The sequence below is a fragment of the Notechis scutatus genome, chromosome 3 (assembly GCF_049901735.1).
Source record: "Notechis scutatus isolate UNSWTSFEM ecotype Mainland chromosome 3, rNotScu1.2, whole genome shotgun sequence".
Lineage (NCBI taxonomy): Eukaryota > Metazoa > Chordata > Lepidosauria > Squamata > Elapidae > Notechis > Notechis scutatus.
This window is the reverse complement of record NC_142011.1, coordinates 104,452,767-104,479,181: the sequence shown is the minus strand read 5'-3', so window position 1 is coordinate 104,479,181 and position 26,415 is coordinate 104,452,767. Positions and strand designations below refer to the sequence as shown.

The window sequence follows — 26,415 nt, the reverse complement described above, 5'->3', positions numbered from 1 at the left end:
GATATGGGTTTTGCTATTTAATGAAAAGCAAAACTGAAAAATATCAACATTTTTTCAATTGGCTTAGGTTTGCTGAAAGAAAGTCTAAACGACAACTGATAACCCTGGTGACAGATAATGGCACGGAATTTATTAATAACAAATTCCAGAACAGACTTAAGGTAGCTGGAATAGAGCATAAGAAGTCTGCTCCATACAGGCCAGAACATAACGCTTTTATTGAAAGAAGAGGCCAAACACTACAGGCAATGGTTAGAACAATGTTAAATGATTCTGGGTTACCTGATTCTTTGTGGGGGAGGCTACAATGTGTGCTAATAACATATTGAACAACGTTGTTAATACAACAACAGGTGAAATTCCATTCACCAGATGGCATGGCAGGAAACCTGACCTAAGTTACCTGCACACATTTGGTGCACCAGCATGGGTGCATATTCCTGCACAACTCAGAAAAAAAGGGCAACATAGAGCTAAAAGATTTTTCTTCGTTGGTTATCAGGCAAACCATAGGGCATATAGATTTTGGGAGAAAGGCACATCTAAAGTGTTATGTAGTGCTAGTGCCCAATTTCTAGAACATGAAGGATGGGAGAAATTAGAACAGGATGCCAATAAAGATGTAATTATTGAATCCTATAGAAATCCCATTAGTTATCCCTGTAACTTTAAAAATAAAGTAAAGAGACAAATACAGGATGAAATAGTGCCCATAAAGGAAGAAACAGATTCAATAGCTGAACAGGATGAGGAAGATGAACAGGTAGTAGTTCAACAAAGTCCTCCTGTAAGCCCTGTAATTCCCAGAAGAACTACACGTGTATCTAGACCGCCTGATAGGTACCAGGCTAACACAGTGTGCCAGATTAATCAAGTTCCTAATTCTGTTGAAGAAATTAAAAAGTATCCTAATAAGGAAAAAGAAAAATGGTATGCAGCAATGAATAAGGAACTGAATTCATTAAGTGATATGAAGGTGTTTGAAAATGCCAAATTACCTGCAGGAAAGAAATCCATTGGCTGCAAATGGATATTTAAGGTAAAAACAGATAAAGATGGTAAATTAATCCATAAGGCAAGGTTAGTAGCCCAAGGTTTTAGGCAGAATGCTAATGACTATGATGAGGTGTTTGCACCTAGTCTTAAGGCAGCAACCTTGAGGGCAGCTTTAGTGTGGGCAGCTAGTAAAAACTATATAGTTAACCATCTAGATGTGGAAACTGCTTACTTGCACGCCCCATTAAAACATATTATTTATATGAAAAAACCTGTTGGTATTAAAAGTGAAAATAAGGATAATAATGATTGTTGGTTGTTAAAGAAAAAGTCTCTATGGTCTTAAACAATCAGGCTATGAATGGAACCAGTATATTGTAAAGGAACTAGACAATATAGGATTTAAAGCTGGTTTAGCCGATCCATGTCTGTTTAAGAGGGAGACAAATGGGAAAGTATCATTATTATTACTATTCACAGATGATATTGCTTTGATAACTGAAACTAATGATGAAGCAAATAAAATAATAGCATCATTAGGAAAGAGAATAAAGATCAAGCAATTAGGGAGATAAAGAAGTATCTCGGTTTGAATATAAAGAAAACAAGGAAAGGTTTTAAGATATCTCAGGAAGATAAGATAAGCAAATTACTAAAAGATTACAAGATGGAGCTTTGTAAGCCAGCTAAGACTCCAATGAGTCAGGAGTTTAGCAACACTGATGTACAAAGCCCTGAGTTTGATAAGGTGATTTATCAATCTTTAATTGGTAGTTTGAGTTATATTAGTAATTGGTCTAGACCAGATATATCGTACTGTGTGAATCAGTTGGCTAGATTCAATTCTGCACCATGTGAAAGACACTGGAATGCAGCTAAGAGGATATTAAGATATCTTAAAAAGACAATGAATTATTCATTGTATTTAGAACCAAAGGGTGATTTAATTTTGAGTGCTTATGCAGATGCTAGTTTTGCATCAGAAAGAGACACTAGAAAGTCGACTTCAGGAACAGCCATAATGCTGGGTAATACATTAATAGGCTGGAAGTCAATAAGACAACAGCATATAAGTTTGTCTACTATGGAGGCAGAATTCTCCTGTTTATCATTGTTATGTACAGAATTAATAATGTATAAACAAATGTTAATTGATATAGGTATAACTGTAGATTATCCTATAATTATACATGAAGATAATCAGGAAGCAATTCAAATGGCCACAAATATTGGAGTAAAAACAAGGAGCAAGCATACAGATCTAAGATATCTAAACGTGAGACAATCTGTAAGAAGTAAGATGATTCAGCTAGAGTACTGTATGTCGGAGGACAATTTAGCTGATAATTTTACTAAAGCCCAAGGTGCCAGTAAGCACCAGGAGAGTTGTGAAAAATATGGGATAAGATTGTAAAGGTATTATATATTTATTTCACCCAAAAGGGGAGTATGTTAGGTATAACATTGATACCAAATATGGTTTGGGTGAATAAATATATAAAACTTAGATATCATGGTTTAAGTGCTTATCACTTTAAGCACAATGCAGCAGGCAATTAGCCGTTAGGGGTGCGGTTAGAAGTTACAATATAAGGAAGCATTAGAAGCTGGAAAGCTGACTGTTTCTGGCTGTAACTGTTACTGTGTGCTGCTGCGACTAACTGTGATTACTGACTGTAAGTGCCTGTGACTGAACTGTTATTGTTTGCTACTGTTTGCTGAATATCCAGCGTTTGTTTCTCTGGAGAGTGAAACCGGAGGAGGAGAAGATATCTTTATCGGCTGATAAAGATATTGCAAGGACTCTTAACTTGGACTATACTAGTGAGTCTTACTGGATGGAAATACTGTGAATGACTTAATGGACTGAATGACAATGCTTAAACTCTAAATGGATTAAAAACTATTTAAACTACAAACAGTGTTTGTGTTCAGTGTGTGTATACTCTGGGGCCCTTCCGCTCTCCTTTGGCTTCCTGGCTTGACTACTGCTGCAATACTCTTCTAGGGGTTAAATCCCCAAACCCTAACACAGCCATCTTTTCCAATTGATGTAGAAGCCTGATGTGGGTTGTTTTAATAAATAGCAGAGGGGTGCTGTGCTCAGACAAAATTGTCCAGAACACTTTTTTTCTGATTTTTTCATTAGTTTTTAAAGCTGTTTTCATAGTTCCTTCTATGATTTGCAGCACTTCATGCTTCTCCTCATGACTCCAGAATGTGTGTGTATTCCTCTGTCTAAAGACTGTGCAAACTGCAGTGAACTAGATGGGGTTGCACACTTCATGCACTTAAACAAAAATAGAATTTCGATGTCACCATTGCAGCCGCCATCTTGATCTTTTTGACCACATACTGTGAAAACCTGCAATAAACTTTGAGCACAAAATGTTCCCATTTAAGGAGCTAGCCAATCGTGCTTTTTGCTGGCTATCTTATTCTACTTTCCCTTATCTTTTTCCCAGCTTCACTTTATTTATTGTACAGCACATTCACATCAAATTTCAGTTAAAAAAACCACAAGAGATGATAATATAAAATATTATAAACCTATGTCTAGATTACAGACATAATTTTTGCTTCATTTGCTGCAGCCAGGAAATCAACAAAGTCTTCGTTATAGGATCTATTTTGGCACTCTGTCACTATATGTGACAGATATAGTTTGTTTTTCGCCCTCACAGTCACAATTTGGTGATGGTATTTTGCCTCAAGAGAACATTTACCCTGGCCACTGTGAATTCAGTTCAATGTGGTCCACATAGTACGGGGCTGGTCAAATCTGGGAGGTTTTTTTCAAGATACAAAGCAAACTTTGACATTGTGGAGATAAAATGCTGTTCTAGTTTTATATATGCCAAAATCGTATTCTACAAGTATTTTAGCTCTAGAAATAGCTGGATGTCTGGATCTCAACTTGTTCGCTCCAGGCAGTCTACTGCTCAGTATTGGCAGCTTGGGACTTATCAAAAATCTTTAGGTATTATAAGTCAAAGATATTACAAATAAATAGATCATATTTTTGTGGAAAAAAATAACAACCTTGCATGGTAAAACACAAACTTCCCCCTGATCCCAAACATTACTGGATTCTGATTATCCCAGATCAGCACGGCTGATAATGAGGGATGATATGAGATGTAATCTTGTGATATCTAAGCCTACCATTCTTCATCCCTGACTTAAAGGTATTTTTCAGTCTTTGATCACAATGTACCAGATAGAGGGTTTTTTTTTCTGTACTAAAACTTTTGTTTCTTGCTTTTTAGAAGACCAAATCCTCTCAGAGCTGGGCCACAACAGAATATACAGCAACGCTGGTGAGGTGGCTGGTGGACAACTACTGAATGGTACTTTCTCTCTGGATGGGACAGGACAATCCTATCAGGACTTGAGGGATGGAAGTCCTTATGGAATCCCGCAATCTCCAGCTTCCATATCATCTCTTCCATCACATACTCCATTGCTAAATGGTTTGGAATACACAATGGACAATAATTTGGGAATAATAGCACATGGAGGGCAGGGGGTGAGCCAGACACTCAGAGCTATGGCTGGGGGCCCAACCTCCGATATTTCCACTGGAAGCAGCGTGGGTTATCCAGACTTTCCAACAAGTCCTGCCTCCTGGCTTGATGAAATGGACCATCCTCCTTTTTAAAGTATTCTGCTTCCTTCAGATTTGCCATAGTCAGACCTGTTCTTTTGGCCTGAAAACGTGCTAAGCCACCCCCAATAAGGGACAACAATCAACCTTCAATGAAAGAAAGTTTCCATTATTTTAGAAGGGGAATCCACAATTTGTTTTCTGTAAAGCTGAAAGAAAATATGATAATATAATGTATAAATAATATATATATATATATATTTTATTTGCTTTGTATTTGAAAGATGGGAATGATAGGAGGAGCTGCTTCTGAATACAGCACACTGTTGTGTTTAGTCTTTGTATGATGTTAGTGGTGCCAGCTAAAACAAGGACAAGTTCACTGACTCTTCATGGGGCTCGGCTCCCCAGTTGGATCCTAGCACATGTTGAATTGACTAAACTGATTTTTGCTCCTTGACAACCCTACATTTCTCACAGGCGGCATGACCGTTGTTCTTCATTTGCTTGACTTGAACCAGCTAAGCGACAGAAATCAACGCAATCTTTCCAACAACTGAAGGGACAGAAAGTTGCTAAGCGGTTGCAGTTTTACCCATCCCATTTTTATTTCTGTCTGCAACTTCTTTTCTATATTATGCCTTATACATGGTAAGGCAGCTCAGAAGGGCCCTTGTCTCTTACCTACATCACAGCTTTTGAGCATCTGTGATTTCCTCTCAGCTGGATCACGAGATCTTTTACGGAGGCCTTCTCCTGGTTGACATCCATCTACAAGGAAGCAGTCACAACCCCAAAAGCAAGGCCTGCTGATTCTTTAGATCTCAACCCCTCTATGGTCATCATTCTTTCTAAAGTTGTTTTTGTCACTCAGTTAAGTGAAACAAGTGCTACTGTGAGGCAAAAAAAAAAAAAAAAAGGGCGAAATTACAACACCAAAGTCCCCACCTGAATCTTAGTAAACAGAGGGATTATAACGATGTTCCTGATTGGGTCTAGCAAGAATCAGGGATCCCATAGGAAGCTCCCTTTTCTGGGCAACCACTCAACTGCCATTCAAGAAGAATGCAACTACAACAAAAAAGAACACAGACCTGCAGCTGGTAGGAATGCACCATGGGTTTAAAATCCAACCACAAAAAGAATAATTGACAGGCATTTTACACCCTTCCACTACTTTTAGGTGTCAGTTCATGACACAGAAAACCTTTCAAACTATGAACTCTATACCATTTAAGCACAAGGTGTATTTTCTTTTGATCAGAAAAATAAAGGATTATTTACTTTACGTGACAATTTCCATAGGAGTTTAATAATGCCTCTAATCCAGCATGAAGTCCAATGCTGGGTTTTTGTTTTTTATTAGTATATGTAATACTATGGCATTCTCCTAAGCAACACAGCAATTTATAACCTCATTTTATACTGTTGTAGCAATCCACAAGTTTTCCTCTGAGGAAAGGGACGCAACTCTAATTTGATTAACCTTTTTTTTTTTTTAAGGAGATTAAGATCATTCTAAAGGCCTTCACAAATAAAAGATTGATAATGTAGGTAAAATATGAAAGAGAAAGAAAAAAATATCATGACAATCATTTGAAGCAAGACATTAACCAGAATGGATAGCTGCTATGGAGCTTTTCAGAGATTTTTTTGAAATCAAGAGGCACAGAAGCACACATGCACATAAACTCTAAATTTAGTTTTGCTCTGGGGTCTTATATAAACTAATTATAACTTATACGTTGCAGTGAATATTATGGCTTTGTATTCACTGAGTAACATAAGCAAGGTGACACAGGTGTGACTTGAGAATTAGAGAACTTGTTCGTGCATTCCTTGCTGATTTGCGTGCGGGAGCCAAATTTCCCTGAAAAACCATTGAGTTCCCATTACTTCAAGCACAATGCTTTTCAGTGGCATCTTATCTTACACAGATAAGACAGAAGCAGCGTTGATACATGTGTGTATAAGTCCTCAACTTTCCATTTTCTGAGGTTTTGTCTCCAACTGAACATTAATTGGCTAGAAAGAATTTTATGTCAAATATTTTTGTGGATTTAGAGCTAATTTTGAAAGAGCATAGAGATTGGGCAGCACACAGCAAATTATCACATTGCAGAGGTTCAAATTAATGGCCATTTTTATCTTGCCATATTGTAGAGTGTGTATCAGTGTGTATCATTTACCCTTCCATAAAACAATTTTTGTTAACAGAAAAAAAAGGTGGGAAATCACTAGTTCCCTGAAGTAAGTACATTTCAACATACCTTGTAGATAGTATAAATGTGTGTCTGGTCTATTTATTGTTCTGCACGGCTGCCATTCCAAAATCTAATCAAAGATATATTTCTCAAAGGATAGTTAAGATCATTTCATAAGTAAAATGAAACTCTGCTATTCTGAAAAAAACGCTTTCCTTTCCAGATCCTATATGGAAAGGAACAGCTGAAATTGTTTCTCCTTCCCAATTCTATGTTAGGAAGCTTACAAAGCAAACTAAGACTAATGAGTTGTATTTTACCCAAGAATATGAATTGCGCACTTAAAATAGATAATATTCTTTTATATGAAATGCTTCTGAAAAGACCGTGCTTCTGAACAGGAGTGTCATTTCCCATCAAAATTGAGTGATTGTAGTTGGTTTAGAATCAGTCTTTGATTTATTTCTAATAGTTTAATCATGATAAAAGTAGACATCGAGGAAGTGAAAGTTAATGAAGACACGTAGGCTGTTCTATCAACAGGCTAGGCTAAAAGACCCTGCATGGACTGTGCATGCGGTTCTGTCATGAAGCTTTGAAGGCTACTGTGTCATCTAAACGCAACATGCTCATTGTTTTGGAAACTAAGACTTGGTTTGGTTGCCAGAACCCTTAAAACAGGGGCCTTCAAACTTGATGGCTTTAAGACTTGTGGACCTCAACTCCCAGAATTCCTTCTCTAGTCTTGTTAGCTCAGGAATTCTGGAAGTTGAAGTCCACAAGTCTTACACTTGCCAAGTTTGAAGACCCTTGGCCTAAGATAAGCTGCAAGATTTGATTAAACAAATTCTTAAATTTAGCTGATGGACAACAACAACTTTAGAATACAAACACCTAATCTATATTTATGCACTCCTGGATTAATTCAAAAGAAACAAGTGACTGTGCTTTGCTGCCTACCCTGTAGACCAGTCAACAATCATTATCCTGAATATATTCACATTCTCAATATCTTCCTTTTGAGGTTCCAGAACTACTTCCGCACCCCCATCATTTACTATGACTCATATACTGAAACTGATGCAACTTAATTCCTAAAGAGCTTGCATTTTTCAAGAGGAAAAGCAATTATTTCAGTAACACAACTCTTTCATCGAGATCAATCTGTTATATACCTATGTTGGAATACTGTCTGAAGAATTTAAAATAGGTATAAGCAGCTTTTCCACAACCTGTTACTTTGAATGTTTAAAATGTGAAAAGATTTAATATAATGCTGTTTTTCAGTTATTGACAAACCATCACAAGCACATTACCCACAGAAGAAAACCCTAGAAAAAAAAATCAATGTGAAGTTCACCTGTCAGACTTTATTAGCACCAAGGCGAAGGAGATGGCCATCTTCAGCTCACGTATGGATGGATATTTCGAGATTGCAGAGGTTTTGCATGGCGTATATGGTTAACATCTTCAAAAAAGTAAAGGAATAAAAAAGACACGATTTTCCAAAAAGCTAAGCCCTTTTCAGTTATTTCTTGAGTTGCAATCTATTCTCATTTTCCTAAAAGTCCCTTTGAAACTCAATGGGATTTCATTTTGAAAACAAAAACATTTTTAGAATTGAACCATGACATCTCCCATCAGAATTAATATTCAATGTTTTCTATATTATCTGCATCTACTGTGCATCCCTTAGTACAGCTTCAACTTATGAAATTGTTTCTTTTTTTTTTTTTTTTACAAATGAACATTTATTTTTACCTTTCATCAGCCTTCCCAATTTCCAGTATCCAAATCCCAACCCCTGATTCATTGTCTTTAGCTGTTTGTAATCAAAATAAAACAAATGGTTAATTCTGCAGGAACTGAGAAAGGAATATTGATAAGTGAACGTGTCCCTGCTTGAAAGGCAAGTTTCAAGGTTGCCCAGTAGCAGAATCCTGGAGAGATATCTAAGGATAGTATTGAGCCCAGCAGACCATGTCTTGGGTAAGAGCTGTGCCCAAAACAATGGCCTTTTGTGGGAGATGAAACTTTAGGAGTTCTTAATGGAGGTGTGCCTTTAAATGAATTACAACTATTTCCAAAGGAAAAATACAAATCTTGGAGATGCCAGAAGTAATATGGGAAATTTAATAGATCAATCAATTCCAGAACCAAGAGCTGCGGATTTTTTTCCTCCAGCGTAGACCACTTGCGTAAGATCCAGAGCCAATTTTATTGCCATCAGTCTAAAACGCTTTAAAATACTCATGGTCCGCAAACTCTATCCCCTGATATTCCTCCCAAACCATTGGGAGGAATGGTTTTCTAAAAACTGAAAGCTTGAAAAATACAATGTGTTGGCCGAAAGCTATGCTAGAGAGGCAATGTTAATGTAGTGGGCAGGATTTGGATTTCAGATGTTTTATTTGGAAGAGGTGGACAGTTTCTTAATATAAATATTGTGGGTGAGTGGGTAATTCTAAGGCTTGTTCAGTAACATATTCTTTCATTTGGAAAACCCCACCTCTCTTTCTTGGCTCTTTGTCACTGTAATCGCACGAGTCCTAGGTTCCCTGGGATCAACATAAAATGGCCACATGCAGCCCAATGATTTGCCCATCCTTACTGCATGATGTCATCTGCTCTTTACTGAGGGATTTGATGCAGCAACGGATGAGCAGGCTATCACATGTGTAAGAATGACAAACTTTTAACAGCAAACCGCTTCTGCATGCATCTTGTTTTCAGTTCTTTGTAAAATTCCTAGAAAAGTCAATAAAGAGCTTTTGGACATAATGTGCACGAAGGCTGATAAGACAGATGAAGATGTGTATTCTTTAAGTCAGATAGATTTTATTGGTTTCATCTTTAACACCATAGAAAATGCCCGCAAAGTTTGCTTTAAATCACCTTCCTTGAAGCCAGCAATGCGTTTAATTATGGCACCACATCTTGTCATCTTCAACATGCCCTGTAATTGGGTGTGCTGGCTGTGGATGATGGAAGGAACATTCCAACACTTCTAGAGGAAAATGCCCCACTATTTGGTTTGTTGGCAACCAATCATATTAATCTATCAGGCAGAATTTATTGTAAGATGAACACTTCTGTACACATTAAGTCATCATGTTATCTTGGTTTCTATATATCTTTCATAAAACCCAAATAGAGAAGACGTGCTTTGTACATCCAAGGCTAAGCATAAATTATAAATGTTTTGCCCCAAAAGGTCAATAAAGTTTACATTTAAATCCTTTTAAAAGGATTTAAAAACATCATTTCACTTTAACACAGACAATATCATCTGCCCAGAACTGATCTGAGATAGAATTGTAGATTTTTTTTCCTCTTCCTGCCAAGGGGATCCAATTGATTGCTGCATTTTACCACCATGTCCATTTAATATTTCTCAAGTCTATAGTTTTATTTCAGTTTACAGAACACTGCCCTTTATATAATAAGTGATTCTAGGCAAGATTCTTCTAGCAGTTTTACATATACCTGGACTCTTAACTCTTACTGCACTTTAATAATTGGAAACTGTGATCTAAGAACAAATTTAGCTTAGTGGAATTTGCTATATTTTATGTCCTCTTCTCGCAGAGCTTCTGGTAATGATGGCCAAACTTCAAGTTGGAAAAAAAAAAGGCACACAACTAGTTGTCTCCCGCCTGTCTCTAGTTCTAGGATTTTTACAGTTGTCTTTTTAAAAGACTGAGAGCATTTGCTGCAAACAGTAATAAATAAAACACACAATGTGAAAACGGAAATCAGCGACTACAAATGATGAACTAATTCAGTGGACAGAGGTTTCCTCTGCAACTGAAGTAGAGCATGGGTGGTATGTACAGAAGCATCCTGAACTCATCTGATTTCCAATCCGTTGCTCTGCTAGATAGATCTGTCAGCACAGGTCTCTGGCCCCAGAGGGAAGATTAAGATTTAGGAAGTAACTCAAGGTGAAACTGCCTTTTTGGTTTGTCTCTTTCAAGCCCAGAAAGCTTCAAAGCAAGCCTGCTGCATTTCTTACAGCTCTCTCTACTGCGCTCTTTTCCATTGTAACCATCTCCTTGCCTTGACAAATTTTGTACAGTTCTAAAGTGACATTTTTGAAAGAAAGAAACATATTTATTGCCATGTGTCTTTGGATAAAAAAAAAAAACCCAACAAGTTTCTTGGTATTTGCCTTCTGTCTGCTGGCATGACGTGTATGTAAAACAACAGCAACAACAAAAGTTCTATGTAAAATAAATATGAAATGGCCTCCAGGGTTCATGTGCCTTTTTCTGTCTTGCATTAAGCATTCATTTTAAAGCAGAGAAAGAGAAAAACACCCACACCCATACTCACACACCACAAACACATTATATTTGAAGTACAAAAGCTCAGAAAAACACCTTGCTGTTATCAAGTGGTTGCCAAGATTTTCTGCACTCTGGCTATGCAACACAAACACTAAATTCTAAATACCGCTCTACAATAAGAAACTGTCATCCCGGAGAGTAATATTTTTGGAAAATAAATGTCATAACTAAATTTCCTATTTGCCTGGTTGGGTGCTCTGGAATAGGGTCAAATTTAAATTGTGTTTTATTCTGTAAACAAAGCATCAGAACTTTATATTTTATTCGTGCATGGACACATTAATAAAATGTGTCAAAAAGATGCACAAATGCAAACCAGCAAAACTTACATATAAATGCAGCCTTCAAGCTCAACATTAGCAGGTCATCAGAGCACACACACAAAGGGTAAACATACATTAAAGCTCTGCAAGCCATCCAAACCATCAGCATAATTCTCAATGGCTGGCTTTTAACTGCATAGTTTCTTCACCACTGTATCATCCATATCACCCCATTTAATGAAAGTCAGCAGCTGCAGATATGTGGCTGGTCCATATTGGTGCGATGGTTGGGTGGAATGTGGTTTTCTTTTTTAAAAAAGCAATCATATACCTGAAAGCAAAACTCCCTTTGCAGACTTCAGAATACTCAAAACAACACAGTTGTTGTTAATCAAATTTGTTTCAAGTCTGTTTTGGAACTCATTGGCAAAAGCTCTGCAGACAGGTTTTTCCTTGAGGGGTGGGAATCCATGCAAAGGTGGCAGACTTGGCATTGGCTGGGCATGCCATGGGCCATTCTCCCCAAAGTAGGCAAAGCCTAAATCAAAAACAACTTGGGATAAAACCCAGGATAATTTTCACTGAAGGAAAGTGTAACTGTCATTAACTAATGTGATTATTCTGCATATCTAATCTTTTCTGTGTTCTTCCACATTGAAAATGAAATTTGATATGAACTTTTGAGAACTCTGGAGGTAGTACCTAAGATTTGGAGAGGGAAGTATATATTGTCCTACACGTACATTGTAATGTAGGCAAATTCTCCAATTTCATAAATCAAGTCTTACACAGCTAGCAGCAACCAAGTAAATCAAATTTACTCAAGCCTCCCAATAACTTCAGGATTCACCCATTGAGTCTGGCAGATCAAGACTCAGCCTGTTTTGATCTAGCTTTTCAGCTGCCTAAAATGTAGAGAACCACTGGCAAAACAGGGCTATTAAACAGGATATCATAAACGGCTTCATTATCCATCTATGTAACCAGCTGAGAATTCAAAGTCTCAGGCAACTAGACTACAGAAAGCAAAAACAAAACAAAAAAGGCCAACATCTCTATGAAAGCAATAACTTGGTTACACATTTTGAAGACGCTGTATTTCAATAAATGTATTACTATGGTATAATGTAAATGTTGGAATTACGCTATTTGTCTACCTGTTTAGAAATCTAAGAAGTGATACCTCTTTGCATTTTGTGCAGTAAATATGATCATTTGGCTGGCTTAAAGCATACTGAAACTCAAGTGGTTTGTCTTTGCCTTTTCATAATTCAGTATATCCAAATGTTTTCATTACGCTATTCATCATTTGAATAACAACATGTACACACACACACACACACACACACACGTGGGAAAATCATCCATAATTAGCCAGGGGAATGTATTTTAACATGCTACTCTAAAGATTGAATTCCTAAGACCACTCCCGTTTCACATTCTTAACAGGGACCAATTTGTGTGCCACACAAGAAGACCAGCAATTTTTCTTCAGTATTGAAAATTTCAGTGAGGAACAGTGTGGGCCAAAATCACTTTGTAATATGGAACTTGTTTCCTTCTGTTCTTTTGAAATTTGCATATGTTAATACTCCCTATAGTAACGTACACTTTATCACAAGTAGTAGAACTTTTGAGTTTCAGAATGGATTGTTTTTGGTACCTGCATTCACACCATTTGGAATATTTTAAAATATCAGTTTCTTCAGCATTTGACAACAAAGGGAGACTTTTTTTACCCTGTCTCCCAAAACCCAACTACAAAATTGAGCATTTCTAAAAATAGTATCTACATAATCATTTCTTTATTATAGAAAACTGAGTTCCAAGCTGGATAATATTATCTAACCCTGCCTCTCCCAGAACCAGAGAGTTATTTTCCTTCTTTCTTTTTAATTATCACCCCTTCTATGTAAATACAGCTTGCAATGGGCAAATTTACATCCGCAAAAAAATGAAAGCATTCACTCGTGATCAACTAGGAACAGACACGAATATTTCTCCTTCTCTAACGAAAGGTCCTTCTAGTCAAAATACTGCTTAAGAAAGTAAAAATAAGGCTAGCAAAACATCATATCTGCCACCACTGTTAAAAGTTTTGCTGGCTGCCTTTTGGAAGGCATTCAGGGTTATAAGAAGCCATGGACATGGACCAGCTTTCATTTTAAGGAATTCTTCACTACCATCAGCCTAAGAAGTTCAACCTTTTGGCAGGCTGAGCCAAGGTACGCTCTAAAGCTGCAAGCCTGTGCTCTTCATATACACCATGTTGGCTTTATATATTTTAATCATTTTAACATTTAATGCTTCTCAATTAAAGTGATTTCCTGCAGTAGATGCCAAGCTTAGCTTGAATATGCATTAACTGTTTTCAGAATCAGTAGTTTAAGGCACCAGAGGATTTAAACAGCAATCCAGGGGGCTGTTGGGGAAAAGGGTTGGCTGAATAAAGCAGATTATAAACAATAATATATGCCTTTTCATTTTTTCTCCATTTTTTTCCTTTGGAAGAGTTCCAACCTCACAAATAGTCCTAAAGTGCTATAAACTTATCCATCCTAAGCTCTGCAAATGTACTTTGTGAAAGCCATGGGCAGAGTTGCTTGCCACTCGCATCAACGCGCTCATCAAGCATGTGTTGTTTTGCAAGTGCTTTTTAAATGCACATGATGTCCATCAGACAGCACACCACTTGAAAAATACAAAATGTCAGGAAAGATAAACTTCAACACAAAATAAACAAAAAAAAAATATGCAACCTGGCTTCTGGACAAGGTGGCAGATATACGTCTCAGGGACCATAGAAAAGTGACTGCCCTATTTTGGCATTTTGGTCAAACCATCCGTAATGTAAGACAGATCAACCCAGATGACTGATGGCCACAATACAGCAGTAAAAGCAGCTGCCAGCCATGCAGCAGCGCTCGTACCTTTTAATATCCCTTTCATATTGCTCTGCACCAAAAAACACAAATTACACAATGGCCCAGTTGTAGAACAAACATTTGGCATTAGCATTCTTGAGATGAGAAAACAGCCCAAATATTTTCAGCTGCTGGGAATGAAAGATGAGATGAATATGGAACTGAACACGCAACTAACCGTCGAATGAATCACAGAGGTGAGTAAGTGTTAAATGCCCATTTCTGCATGATATGATACTATTTCTAAAAAATATTATTTCTTTTCAGTGGTGAAACATGTGCTTCTTGAGGGAAAGAAGAGTATCAATTATTATATAACCTTTTAAAAACCCCAAGAAGTGAAGAATGCAATTACATAGAGTCCATTCCTTCCAGATCAGGTGTGGGAGAAAATCCCAGGTATCCCAAAGGGAAAATGGGCCAGCCTGACATCTCCCCAAAACATTGAGCAAACTACAAACTTAAGGTTCTACTTGCAAGACTACCATGAAGGTTGAACGTAAGGTTTATCAATGCTTTTTAAGCTGTTTTTTTAAACCTCTTACTAGCATTATTTGCTCTTTTTACCTCACCCCCAGCTTGCAAATCAGTCCTGTAGCAACATTAATAAATTAAAATATTTCCAGAGAGAAATTAACAGTGTTCTTAAATATTTCAATGGAGAGGTGTGCTAGTAAAACCTAGATAGCCTCAAACATGGTCCATCCCCTGTAAGGAGAGGGAACAGCAAAACTGATAACTATTCCTGGTGCAGTAGGCAGTGCAATATCTAGAACTGTGAGCTAAATGCAGTGTCCATCTAGACAAGGGATGTTGATAGGCTACCTTTTCAGCAGCTTTGAGGATAAGGCATTGAACCGTTACTATTTTTTTTTCCTGTTTGAAGGGAAAATCCATTTTAAAAAGTAGTCTGGAATAGCAAGAGTTGGGTTAGAAGTTCTGTGGGGCATAATTTAGAATGGTTAGAAATTTAGATTTAGCTTATTTAGAAAAAACTCTATCCTTTGGACTAGGAAGAGCAGAAGTGGAGATTGAATATACTGTATTAGAACCCTTGTACAGGATGAAGAAAAGTCACCTCAGGAAAAACAGAACAGAAAAAAGCAGGAGTGCTGGACAATAGGAAACAGTTGCTGTGGAAAGGTTTCTTCTTTTAGATTCCCTATTGTTTTCCACAGATTTCTGTTGAATGTTTTCCTAAAGATTTTCCTTAGGTTTTATGCTGCTCTCTTCTCCCTATTTCTATTTTTTCTCATTTTTTTCCTCTTGCCTCTGACATTTCATTTTTCATTGGTTTTCTCCAGTCTCTCTCTCCATACCCCAATTAATTTGGTATGGCAAATAGGAGAACCCACTGGCTGTAGGGAATATATGGGTCTGTGGCCCTTGTATGCCTTTTCAAGTCGCCCAGAGTTACCTTGTAGGGGAGATGGATAGCATAAACATTTAATAAATAAATAAAATAATATATGTCCGGCATTCAAAATGGCGCAAAACTAGACACAAGAAGTTTTTTCCCCAAAAGCCATCACTCTGCTAAACAAATAATTCCCTCAACACTGTTCAACTATTACAAAGTCTGCACTACTATTACTGTTAATCTTCTCATCACTCCTTATCACCCATCTCCTCCCACTTGTGACTGTATGACTGTAATTTTGTGGCTTGTATCCTTACGATTCATATTGACTGTTTCCTAGTATGATTTGATTGCTTATTGTACCCTGACTGTTATTAAGTGTTGTACCTTATGATTCTTGACTCTTGATGAATGTTCTTTTCTTTTATGTACACTGAGAGTATTTGCACCAAGACAAATTCCTTGTGTGTCCAGTCACACTTGGCCAATAAAGTATTCTATTCTATTCTATTCTATTCTATTCTATTCTATTCTATTCTATTCTATTCTATTCTATTCTATTCTATTCTAAAATGTAATCACCGAACCGGTAGTAACACCGGTTGAATCCCACCCTTGACCAGAACCTTCATAAAATATGGGTCAGTTGCCAAGCATCTGAATTTTCATCAAGTGACCATGGGGATGCGGCAATGGTCTAATGATGATTAAGTCGAGAACTACCTGTATGCTGATGTCCCATAGGATAGACACCTATGTGCATTACTTTTTTGGCTCTGCTGACTCATGTACTATTTCTGGAGACTTGTGACATTAACTTATAAACCCTCTTCCAAACAAGTATCCCTTTTATCAAATTTAAACTCAAATACCTATAAAGTGGCAAAAAATTATCATAGGACTTCAGCTATTAGGAAACAAATGGTACCACGGGTACTTACAAAGGTGGATCTATGTACTTAGCATGTAGTATATACTTGAGTATATATATATTGGCTATCTATTTGGACTGAATTTTGCCTCTACTGCCAAATTTGATTTTTTTTGTTTGCTTTTGTCCATCTTCCTTTCCAAAACTCTGATTGCACTTTACTTACTTTAATAAAACTGTATGTAGCTCGTTTACCCTCTCAAGATTGAACTATTGAAATTGATTAGCAAAATATCAAAAAACAACATGACTGATTCACCTCCAAGTTTCCCATACTAGGAAAAACTAGGGAAAAAAAACTAGGAAAAATCTCTGGCCAGAGCAACCACCACCCTTCCCTCCATTGGCATATTATAGTGTCATTCTCACTATTGTGAGCTTTGGCAGTTAAAAATAATGAAGGAAAAGTGCAGCAACTAAAAATTCTTCACTCCTGAGGTATAAGGAATAAGAAAAGGCTAATGTGACTATATACGAGAGGAGAGATACACATAAAGCAAGCCTAAATAGCCCAACTTCTGTACCTCTCTGAAAGCAAAGTTCCAGTTCATGTGTTACATGAAATTGCAAAGCAGAATCCACATCAGGTTGTCCTTGACTTATGACTGGTCGCTTAACAACTATTTAGTTATGATGGACCCTCCAAAAACTACTTATGTTTTTGAAGTTAACAACAGCTGCACTTCCCCCAGTCATGTGATTATATTCTTGGTGCTTGGCACATGGTTTACTTTTACTGATGTTTGCAGTGTCCCACTGTTACGTGACCATGATTCACAACATTTTTGCTGGTCTCTTGCATTTATCTTTGGGTTTCAGAAAAAATGCCCATTAAGAAAAATTGATTTGCTCTATGACCCATGGCATTCCCTTAACAATTGCCACAAAAATTGTCAAAAAATTGGGATCGGTCATGTGATACAACTTACAATCATATTTTCAGGATCAATTACACTTGTTAAGTTAAAAGTTACCTTTAACTCACAGGCACATTCCTGGTAAAGCAACCTGAAAGCTACAGACTGCTGCTATCACTGTCATAAAACAGGTATGGAGTTGAAATAGGCAACCTGCTTGGACACTTCAAAGAAAAACTTGATGTTTGCTAAAATTCATTTGGAAGAGTGTTGGGGAGAGAAATTGCACCATAGATATTTGGTCTCTTTGGAATTATGCCATTTTGTCTAAGTGGAAGGCAACTGCTTTTCCAACCTTGAGAGAAAAGTGATCTGTCGAAGTTAAGAAACAGGAAGAATCTCTGTGCTACACACACAAGTCTCCCAGTTGATGAGCCAAGGTCATGGCTACTGCTAGTAACGTATTTCACAATAAGAGGTAAATAAGGTCAGTAACTGTGGGCTCAAAAGGCTCTGGAATTAAGCCAGAGAAAATGATGGACAAAATTGAGGATGGAATCAGCAGGTATACTGGGGAACAGAAGAAAACAGTCCTTTGACATAACACCTTACTAGTGAAAAATACCACATGTTGAAAAATAGAAGTAGATATTAATGTAAACTATAAGCTTATGGGAAAAAGTGCCAAGGCATGCATAGTTAAATGTAAGGGTAAAATATGACGACATTGCAGAAGAACTAAAATATTCTTTGTTTTTCCTCATACAATTCCCGCCCTTTAACTTCATGAAAGTCATTGTGGATGGTTTCTGAAAAGATCTCTTTTTCTTTGTAAGTCAGAATGGAATTCTCCAGACTGTAAGGTGGAGGGAAATGTGATCCTGGAAGTATGATGGAAGGAGAGGAGATTGGGAATTGCTTAATAAGGCTTAAAACAACACAGGGGAGGAATGAATCATGGCTATCAAGGTTATCATAATGTGATGAGGACATAATTGACTGAATCCTTCTTGATCTTTCCAAAGCCTCCGATCAGAAAGGGAATTAGTAAAAATATACTGTAAATGTCTGCTTTCCAAGCAATATAAATATGGAATTTAACCTGCACCTGCTGCTAAGGTAGACCCCAAGATATACATGTGGGAAGAGAGGGAAATAATTCAATTTCAAGACACCCATTGATATACGATTAGAATCATAGCTGCAGTCTGCAAGAGCATTTTTCAGATGCAGAGATTACTAGGGTAGTATGGAAGGTAAGGCTTATCAGTGCCATTATCAACCTTGAACCATATGGTCAATGTAGTATAAACATCGTTGTTTAATATCACTTGGATGCTTTGCCTCAAAAATTCCAGGAACTTCAGTTTACTGAGATGCTGCAATGAGTCAAATATGGGCCAAAAGTGTCAGGTGAAAAAGAACCAGAAATGAAGACATAACTGAGTCACCAATGAATTGTGTTAGCGACCAAAGCCTGAAGAATTGACCTTCAGTGAGATAGCTTGTAACCTGTCACCACTGAAAAGGCTTCTTGATGCAAGAATGACTGATGGATTTTTATGATATTTGAACCCTGAGGATCAGGTTCAAATGTGATGAACCATACTTGGAAGGTGTAGCTGAAGATGAGCAAAGTTGAGGCTTCCATGCAGCCTAACAATTACAGAATGTCACAGGTCCTTACTTCTCCTGGGGGCCTCTTGTGTATGATAGCCTGAAGCATACAACGGTGTGCATTGAAAAGAACAAAGTTCCCTTTGTGATGATAACCATTGTCCCAATAATTGGGCAACTTATGCAGGAAGAACAGAAGACTTTCATAACTGATGGAGAAGTCCAGATTGTAGGAGAAAGACCTGAGATATATGGCAAGAAAGTTCAGAAGAGGAAGGCATATCTTTGAGTCTGTCAACCAGGTAACAGAAATAAATAATGGAGATGAAAGAGCATGATAAAAGATGCTATGCATTAAAAAAAAAGAGGCCACGGCAGGACCAAATGATAAAACATAAAATTAGTTTACAGAGCGATTTACTTTACAGTGAATAAAAAGATTATGATAGGGCAACTACGAATATCTAACATTAGGCATCCTGCAAAATCAATATGTACAAACCACATCTCTTGTTGCAGGAGGAAAACTCCACACTGAGTGGGGTCAGCCTGAAGTAGGAAAATTTCATGGAAATAAAAATAAAAATCCAACATTGGTCTATTGAATGAACTTCCACAGGGCAGGGAAACCTAGATCGTGTTCATGTGATTCCAATTTTTAGTTTTGTAACACCGGCACTTGCAAAATGGAGTCTCTAAGGCTATAAGGTTGAGGCCAGACTGCTTGAAGGAAGAGGACAAGAACATGACTATTCTTCAGTGGGGAAAACGTGGAGAGAATTATGATAAAAGTAATTTGAAATAATAAAAGAAAAAAAAAGAATTATTCAGGGTGGAGATCTCAGTGGATGAAAAAGCTAATACTTTGGCTCTCAAAACCAAACAGAAAAGTTTAGTATGAGTTGCACCTAGCTTTATGTGAAAAAGCTCCCACTAGAAATTGTGTATACAGGACGAAGTCAGAAATTGGATGCAGCCAATCTGAGAACGCACACTCATTCTGAGGCAGATTAACAAATTTAGGGATTATAATATTTTTCTCCCTTTCTGCCCATGAATTTTTAGCCATTTATGTTGATGTTTTCTCTAAAATATTTTAGTTATATCTACAGGGTTAAAAAATACCAGGGTAAGATTTTGTAGTGTCCAAATAAACTCAGGATGCTTTTTATATAACTAATTTGGTTTAATGGCAGGTGGAAAAAGAGAAACATTCCAGAAACATTTTTATATATCTCATATCATGCGGGAAAGTATTTTTATACCAGAAACAGAGAGATATACACAATTAACATGCCTATCAGTTCTCATAGTTTAATAACACAGCAACTACTTAGCTAACCAGTTTAGGATCAAGGAAAAAAAGCCCACTACCTTTATTTTTAGATCTTAGAGAAGTACAGTACTTCTAATTCTGATTTCAAAAAAATATAAATAATAACACTGTTAACATTTTGGGGAAAAAAGCTCTACAAACTGGCTTATATCTTCCTTTCCCCTATCCAGCAGTTGTATCTTCCTTTCCTTCCAGTTGCATGGAGCAAATAAGAAGCTAGTCCTTAAGTCCACTTGGGAAAGCAAGTTCAACACTATTTGTGTGTCTAATTAGGGCTTATTCTCAAGAAGGAACACACAGGACTTCAGCTTCCGTATAGTTCCTTTTTTTTCTCAGCAGCTTCCATACACGATGAAACTCCTCTGTTAGTGAAGTAAGCCTCATGCTGTATCAGGCTTATAGTGTGCAATCTATCCAACTGAACTTCTCTTACAGCTACATCTGACACAATAGTAGAAATCCAATATATCATTTTTATTGGTTTTAAGACTGCCAAAAAATAAAAGGGGTGGGGAACTATTAAGCAAACGGCAAGTCACAAACTATGGCTGAGGTTATTTTTCACATGGTAGATAGTAGGCTGTGTGAATCACAGTCCACTACTTTCTTTTTGGCTTTCCAAATACGTATCAATACCAAGCACTTTCGTTCAACCAATTCCAATCCTTATGCTTTGTGCAGAGTAAGTAGTAGGAGAAGGATGGATTTATTACAGCTTTTCTTCCATTCTGAAAGCTTTGGGCTTCCCTTCCTTGGCCTTGCAGTTAAGCTTTGCCGGCTGTGTGTTCCTGGAGCATAGAGGTGATTACTCTACAGTCTGTCACCTCCTCAGGCAAGTATCCTTCCGTGTCCCGAAGGGTAGGGTCAGCTCCAGACTGAAGCAACAGTTCCACAATATCAGAAAATTCACAGGTAGAAGCTAGAGAAGAGACCAGAACAAAATGGAAACAAATCAGAATCAACGGTTTGCATCTGCTGAATGAGGCATATCAGAACTCTGATGAATGAGAGACAGAATGAATAATAAAGATGCCATTGTCTAGTGCCAATAATCAATTGTGCAATATTGTTCTAAAAAGTAAAAAAACAATATTTAAAAATAAGGGAGATCCAGATGTTTATGGATTGCGGAGTTAAATATGCCACTTTGAAACTCTCACAAGCTATTGGCACCTTTGTGAGACACAAAGTATGCATGAATTAGTATCTTAATTCCCCCTATTCCAAATTGTTTTTCTTTTTACGACCCTTTAATCCCATTATTTGAGGTGGAGTTGGGTCGACTGAATGGAGCTGATTGTTTACTGGCAAGATGCCCTTTCTGATTCCTCCATGGATTTAACAGCAGATATATTTGCCACTTGCTAGAGAAACATCTGCCGCTGCCTAGGATTGAACACTCAACCTTCTGAGTAGGAGGTGAGCATCTTCACCGCTAGGCCACCGGGAAGCTCCCTCCTTATTCCACATATGAATGCAAGAAAAAGAGGGTTGAAAATACAAGATTCCTGTTTGTGGGATTTCCATGAATAAGTTTCTGAATCCATTTCATCACCTCATCAGTTTCAGGAGTGGAACAAGTCCTCCTTCCCCTCCCAAAGGAAAAATCCTCAATTTGATTTTGAGTCTAAAAAGTGGACTATTTCCATAAAGGTTTTGAAAGTAACTGCAGATGTGAGGACTTCAGAATCCTAGTCTACCATGTGCCATGAAGTGTTTTTCTGATGCCGCACAAAGTGTGCATTATCATATAGCATGCATACCAGTGGTGGTATTCAAATAAAGTTGCCACCGGTCCGGTGGGCGTGGCTTGGTGGGTGCGCTTTGCACACGTGCACACACTTTGCGTGCGTGCGCGTGCCAAACGCGCACTTTGCGCAGGCATAGAGGCATTCTAACTTGTGTCCTGCAAGCCTGCACGATGCCAGCCGCTTTCTACAGCTGCCGCGCGGCGCTATTCTGTGCCGCGCAAAGCAGCTGCACTTTGAATTCTGGCCATAAAAGTGAGTATGGGAGCTCAGGTGGGCAGGTGGGCCAAACACAGACCAGCGGAGAGAACCGGTCAAATACCACCGCTGATGCATACCTATAAGCTTATTATCTGGTACTGAGTTTCTCCCAAGCAAAAATGTTACTAGCTTATCACATATACTTAGTAACGGACTTCTGCAGTTGCAGAATTTCAGTTGAATATTATTTCCTTCTGATCAATCCAGTCTTATCTCTCCCTAGCCCCTGGAGCTGGATGAATATACCAGAGAATAAAGATAGCAACATGTCAACAATAATGGAAATATGAAAAGTTTTATCCCATTGTGTGGCTTGTCCATGAACATTTAAGAAATCCTTTAAATGAAAAGAAGTTGGTGGAAAGGAGAATTGCTTCTTTCAAAGTTCTTGAGTCATTCAGATAGAGGAAACCACTGGAAATGGGCACTGGAGAGAGTGGATTATAAAGCAACACAGGAAACCAAAATTAATCATAGCAGTTGGGTATTTAGTTGACCTTTTGGATAATTGGCTTAGAAAAAAAAAAGATTATCCTCAGAAAGTAAAACCTGAAGTTCTCATAAGCCATTGTGTAGAGGAAAGTATCAATGGAACTGAAAAAATCATCACATCAGTTTTCTTCATGGGAGATTTTGTAACCATGGTCAGGGATTTTCAAACTGTGGACTTGTACTTCATTGGGAGGTTTTATAAATTTATTTTCAATGGGACGGACCATGTTAATGTAAAGTTGTAGAACCCCTGCTCTACTGGAAGCAGATGATACAGTTGTTGGTATAAAGGATAAACTAGAGATAGGTAGCAGTAGCATGTATGGGTAACTGGCAAGGCTAGTGCTAAAAGCACCAAAAGCAGGGGTGGGATTCTACCAGTTCGCACCTATTCGCTAGAACTGGTTGTTAACATTCTAAGCAGTTTGGAGAACTGGTAGTTAGAAGAAATTACTGGCCTAATCCTGTAAGGAAGGCAGGAAGGAAACATTCTGGTGTTGCTTACAGAAACTGCCTCTCCGTTAACCCTTATTACGTTCTTGGCAGGACTAGACTTCCTGTCTCAGGAACTTCTCTGGAGTTTTTCCCCCCTCCTTTGCTGGTACTTTGCTTGTGTGGAATGATCATTCAAAGTTACAATGGCACTGAAAAAAATGACTTATGACCCTTTTTCACACTTATGACTGTTGCAGCATCCCCACAGTCATGAGAGGCCAGGTGAGGAGATGCATGCCTCGATGTGAGTGATGTTGAGTTGGCCACACCCAGCCAATAACATGACCACCAAGCCATGTCCGCCCAGTCACATGACCACCAATCCACACCCACAAACTAAGCCAAGCCCACAGAACCGGTTGTTAAAAAAATTGAATCCCACCCCTGACCAAAAGGTGTATTGGTAAACATGGAAAAAGATGGAAGCTTAGAGATTGTTACAGTGTTATTGGAGAACAAAATAACATATGTGAGATAATCCAAAGATAGTTATTCACTATCCAGATATTAAAAATGTATTGAGAATAATGCAAACCTCTCATCCACTGATATGGAGCTGCCTTCACAAGCATGATGGCGAAAGAATACAACTGCTACAGTGAATAACCTTGCTAAAGATTGAGAAGGCATGGAACAATTCCTGTCACCTAAATTATGTAAAGTTTTTGGCAACTAAGAAGGCACTCACTTTGTGGCTTTCCCCATAATAAATGAGGGACTGAGTGGATGGAGTGTGTTTACTGCTGGAACCTGGATCTTTCAAAGTCACAGGACGCAAGGGGAAAAACACCAAAAAGCCAATCAAAATAAGAGTTGTAAAATAACACAGTAAAAAGGGAAATTATCTAAACAAGGTTAACAGCAAACACGTGGACAAAAATAGATTCTCGGTTACTGAAGGATAAACTGAGAGATGTTGCTACCGAAGTGGCAGAAATGGGACTTAGGTAAATAGTGGGAACTATGGGCATGTGGGCAAGTGCAACAGGGCAAATGTGGAGTTTCTGATATAAACTTTTAGCTCAAAGTTCTGTGTTGAGCAGGCACCGACATCAATATATATGATGCACAAAGAGCCACCATTTCAGTTTCTTGACTTTGATTTATTACTAGAAAGGAAAAGAATCTAAGTCTTAGAACAAGAGGAAAAGCCAAGAAGCAAAACATGGCAGCAGCTCTAATATAAGTGATAGATAGCACAGTAAAACAGGGATAGTCAGGAAAACATATCTTGCTGAAATGAAGCAGAGGAGAGTAGAAGAGATGCAGGATATTAAATTTAAATCATAACCTTTTGGAGAGAACATGAGACCCTGCAACCTTGGGCTTGGCATTTCCTGACTTTTCGCAATCTTAAAGATGGAATTATTTTACCAGATCATTTACAATTTTTTTAAAGGTTCCATCTTACAAAAAGACAAATTGCAAGGAAGACATTTTAGGATGGAAAAACACTGTTAGGGAAAGCAAACATGCCATATCTTTCCACCAACCAGATGTCGATTTTTTTAGGCTAAGATTTTTCTTTTCAAGCTGTGAAGTAAAAGCTGGCTTCTAATCCAATCCATTTAAACTCGGTTATGTACAAATTGTCTTGAGAATTTAAGAGCAACATTGCTTTGTCCCCATTCCCTCCCCACCGCCATAGTTGAAATGGTTTTGTTTCCAAATATGAAATGTGAAGCTAATGGAATAGGAAGGGATAAAGTTGAGTCAAATTGAGCAAAATGTGGTACTCCACAGCACACTCATTTCAAGCCTCATAGTTAGTTGCAAGGAGAAGAGGAGATGGATAATTTTCTTTGGTTTAACACTTTAAATGATTCTTCAGGGGAGATAATTGCTGTGGAGAGAAGACTTACTAGGCACCTTAATATGATTGGTCCTTAGTTTAATACTTTACTACCATGTTTCCCCGAAAATAAGACTCAAATAAATAAGCACCAGGTCTTATTTTGGGGAGACATCTTACCCGCTTACCTTAGGACCACTGCAGTTAGGTCATCCATGCCCCAACACCTGTCACACCACTGCCCCACTTCTTCTGTGGCTGCTTATGGCTAGAGGCCACGTTGCACATCTCAAGATGTCACATGGCTTGTAGCATCGGTGCCGCCTGTGGCAGGCCACGTGGCAATGGCGCAATGTGGCATTTTGTCGTGAGCAGTGGTACTGGCGCAACGAGCCACAAGATATCCTGCCACAACCGGCAGCAACAGCACAGTGCAACGTCTGGCCACAGAAAAAGTCAAGCAGCGGCACAAGAGGTGTTGGGGCGTGGGAGCATGGCTGCAGTGGTCCTAAGGTAAGTGGGTATGGGGCTCATGGGAAAGCTCCACCCCCTCCCCCCCCCCAGCTTGATTTTTACGCATGCACCTTGCCCCACCTCATACAACCAGATGGTGGGTCGGAGTGGGTGGGGTCTTAACTAGTGTTTATTTTGGGGGTAGGGCTTATATGAAGCATACATGTAAAAATCAAGCTAGGTCTTATTTTTGGGATTTTTCAGGGGAAAATGGTATTTTTCAAACGTATTTGACTTCAGCAGCTGAAATTTATTAAAATTGAAATTTTAGCACTCTTTTGCTTCTTAATAATGGAGGAAAAACCCAAGTAAAAATTCCTATATGTATCCAATGCAACTTTTTTGTAGCTGAAATTCCAATGGGACCTGTATTTTCAAGGTACCCCTCAGCTGAACACTAAATTATGTTTTTAATTATATAGCAAGTCAACACATTAATGGTATGCTTCCCTTTGCAATTAGCTGTAGTAATTAGGAAATATCTTGAGAAAATACCTTTTCGCAGCTGACACTATGGGGAGAAGCAAATGTTTAATTAAAATAGGACAACAGTTCAGTTGAAAGATTATTTAAATCCTTGCATTGTTAACTAAAATGACAAAAGGTCTCCAATCTAACTTTCTAATGTTCCCGCAGTTTGAGTTTTTTGTTAACCTGATACTCAAGATAG

General features: G+C 38.0%; 2 protein-coding genes across 3 annotated transcripts in view; one reads left to right on the top strand and one right to left on the bottom strand.

Moving 5' to 3' along the window:
* Window positions 1-8,298, top strand: part of LHX4 (LIM homeobox 4) — a 69,624-nt gene extending 61,326 nt beyond the window's left edge. For both annotated transcript variants that reach the window (XM_026669155.2, XM_087960872.1), the window contains exon 6: window positions 4,266-8,298. In XM_026669155.2, the coding sequence (XP_026524940.1) occupies window positions 4,266-4,657 (392 nt within the window). In that variant the 3' untranslated portion in view covers window positions 4,658-8,298. The remainder of the gene's footprint in view (window positions 1-4,265) is intronic.
* Window positions 8,299-20,273: 11,975 nt separating this feature from the next.
* ACBD6 (acyl-CoA binding domain containing 6) overlaps window positions 20,274-26,415 on the bottom strand; it is a 128,783-nt gene continuing 122,641 nt past the window's right edge. The window contains exon 8 of the mRNA XM_026669234.2: window positions 20,274-21,363. Coding sequence (XP_026525019.1) covers window positions 21,209-21,363 — 155 coding nt within the window. The 3' untranslated portion in view covers window positions 20,274-21,208. The remainder of the gene's footprint in view (window positions 21,364-26,415) is intronic.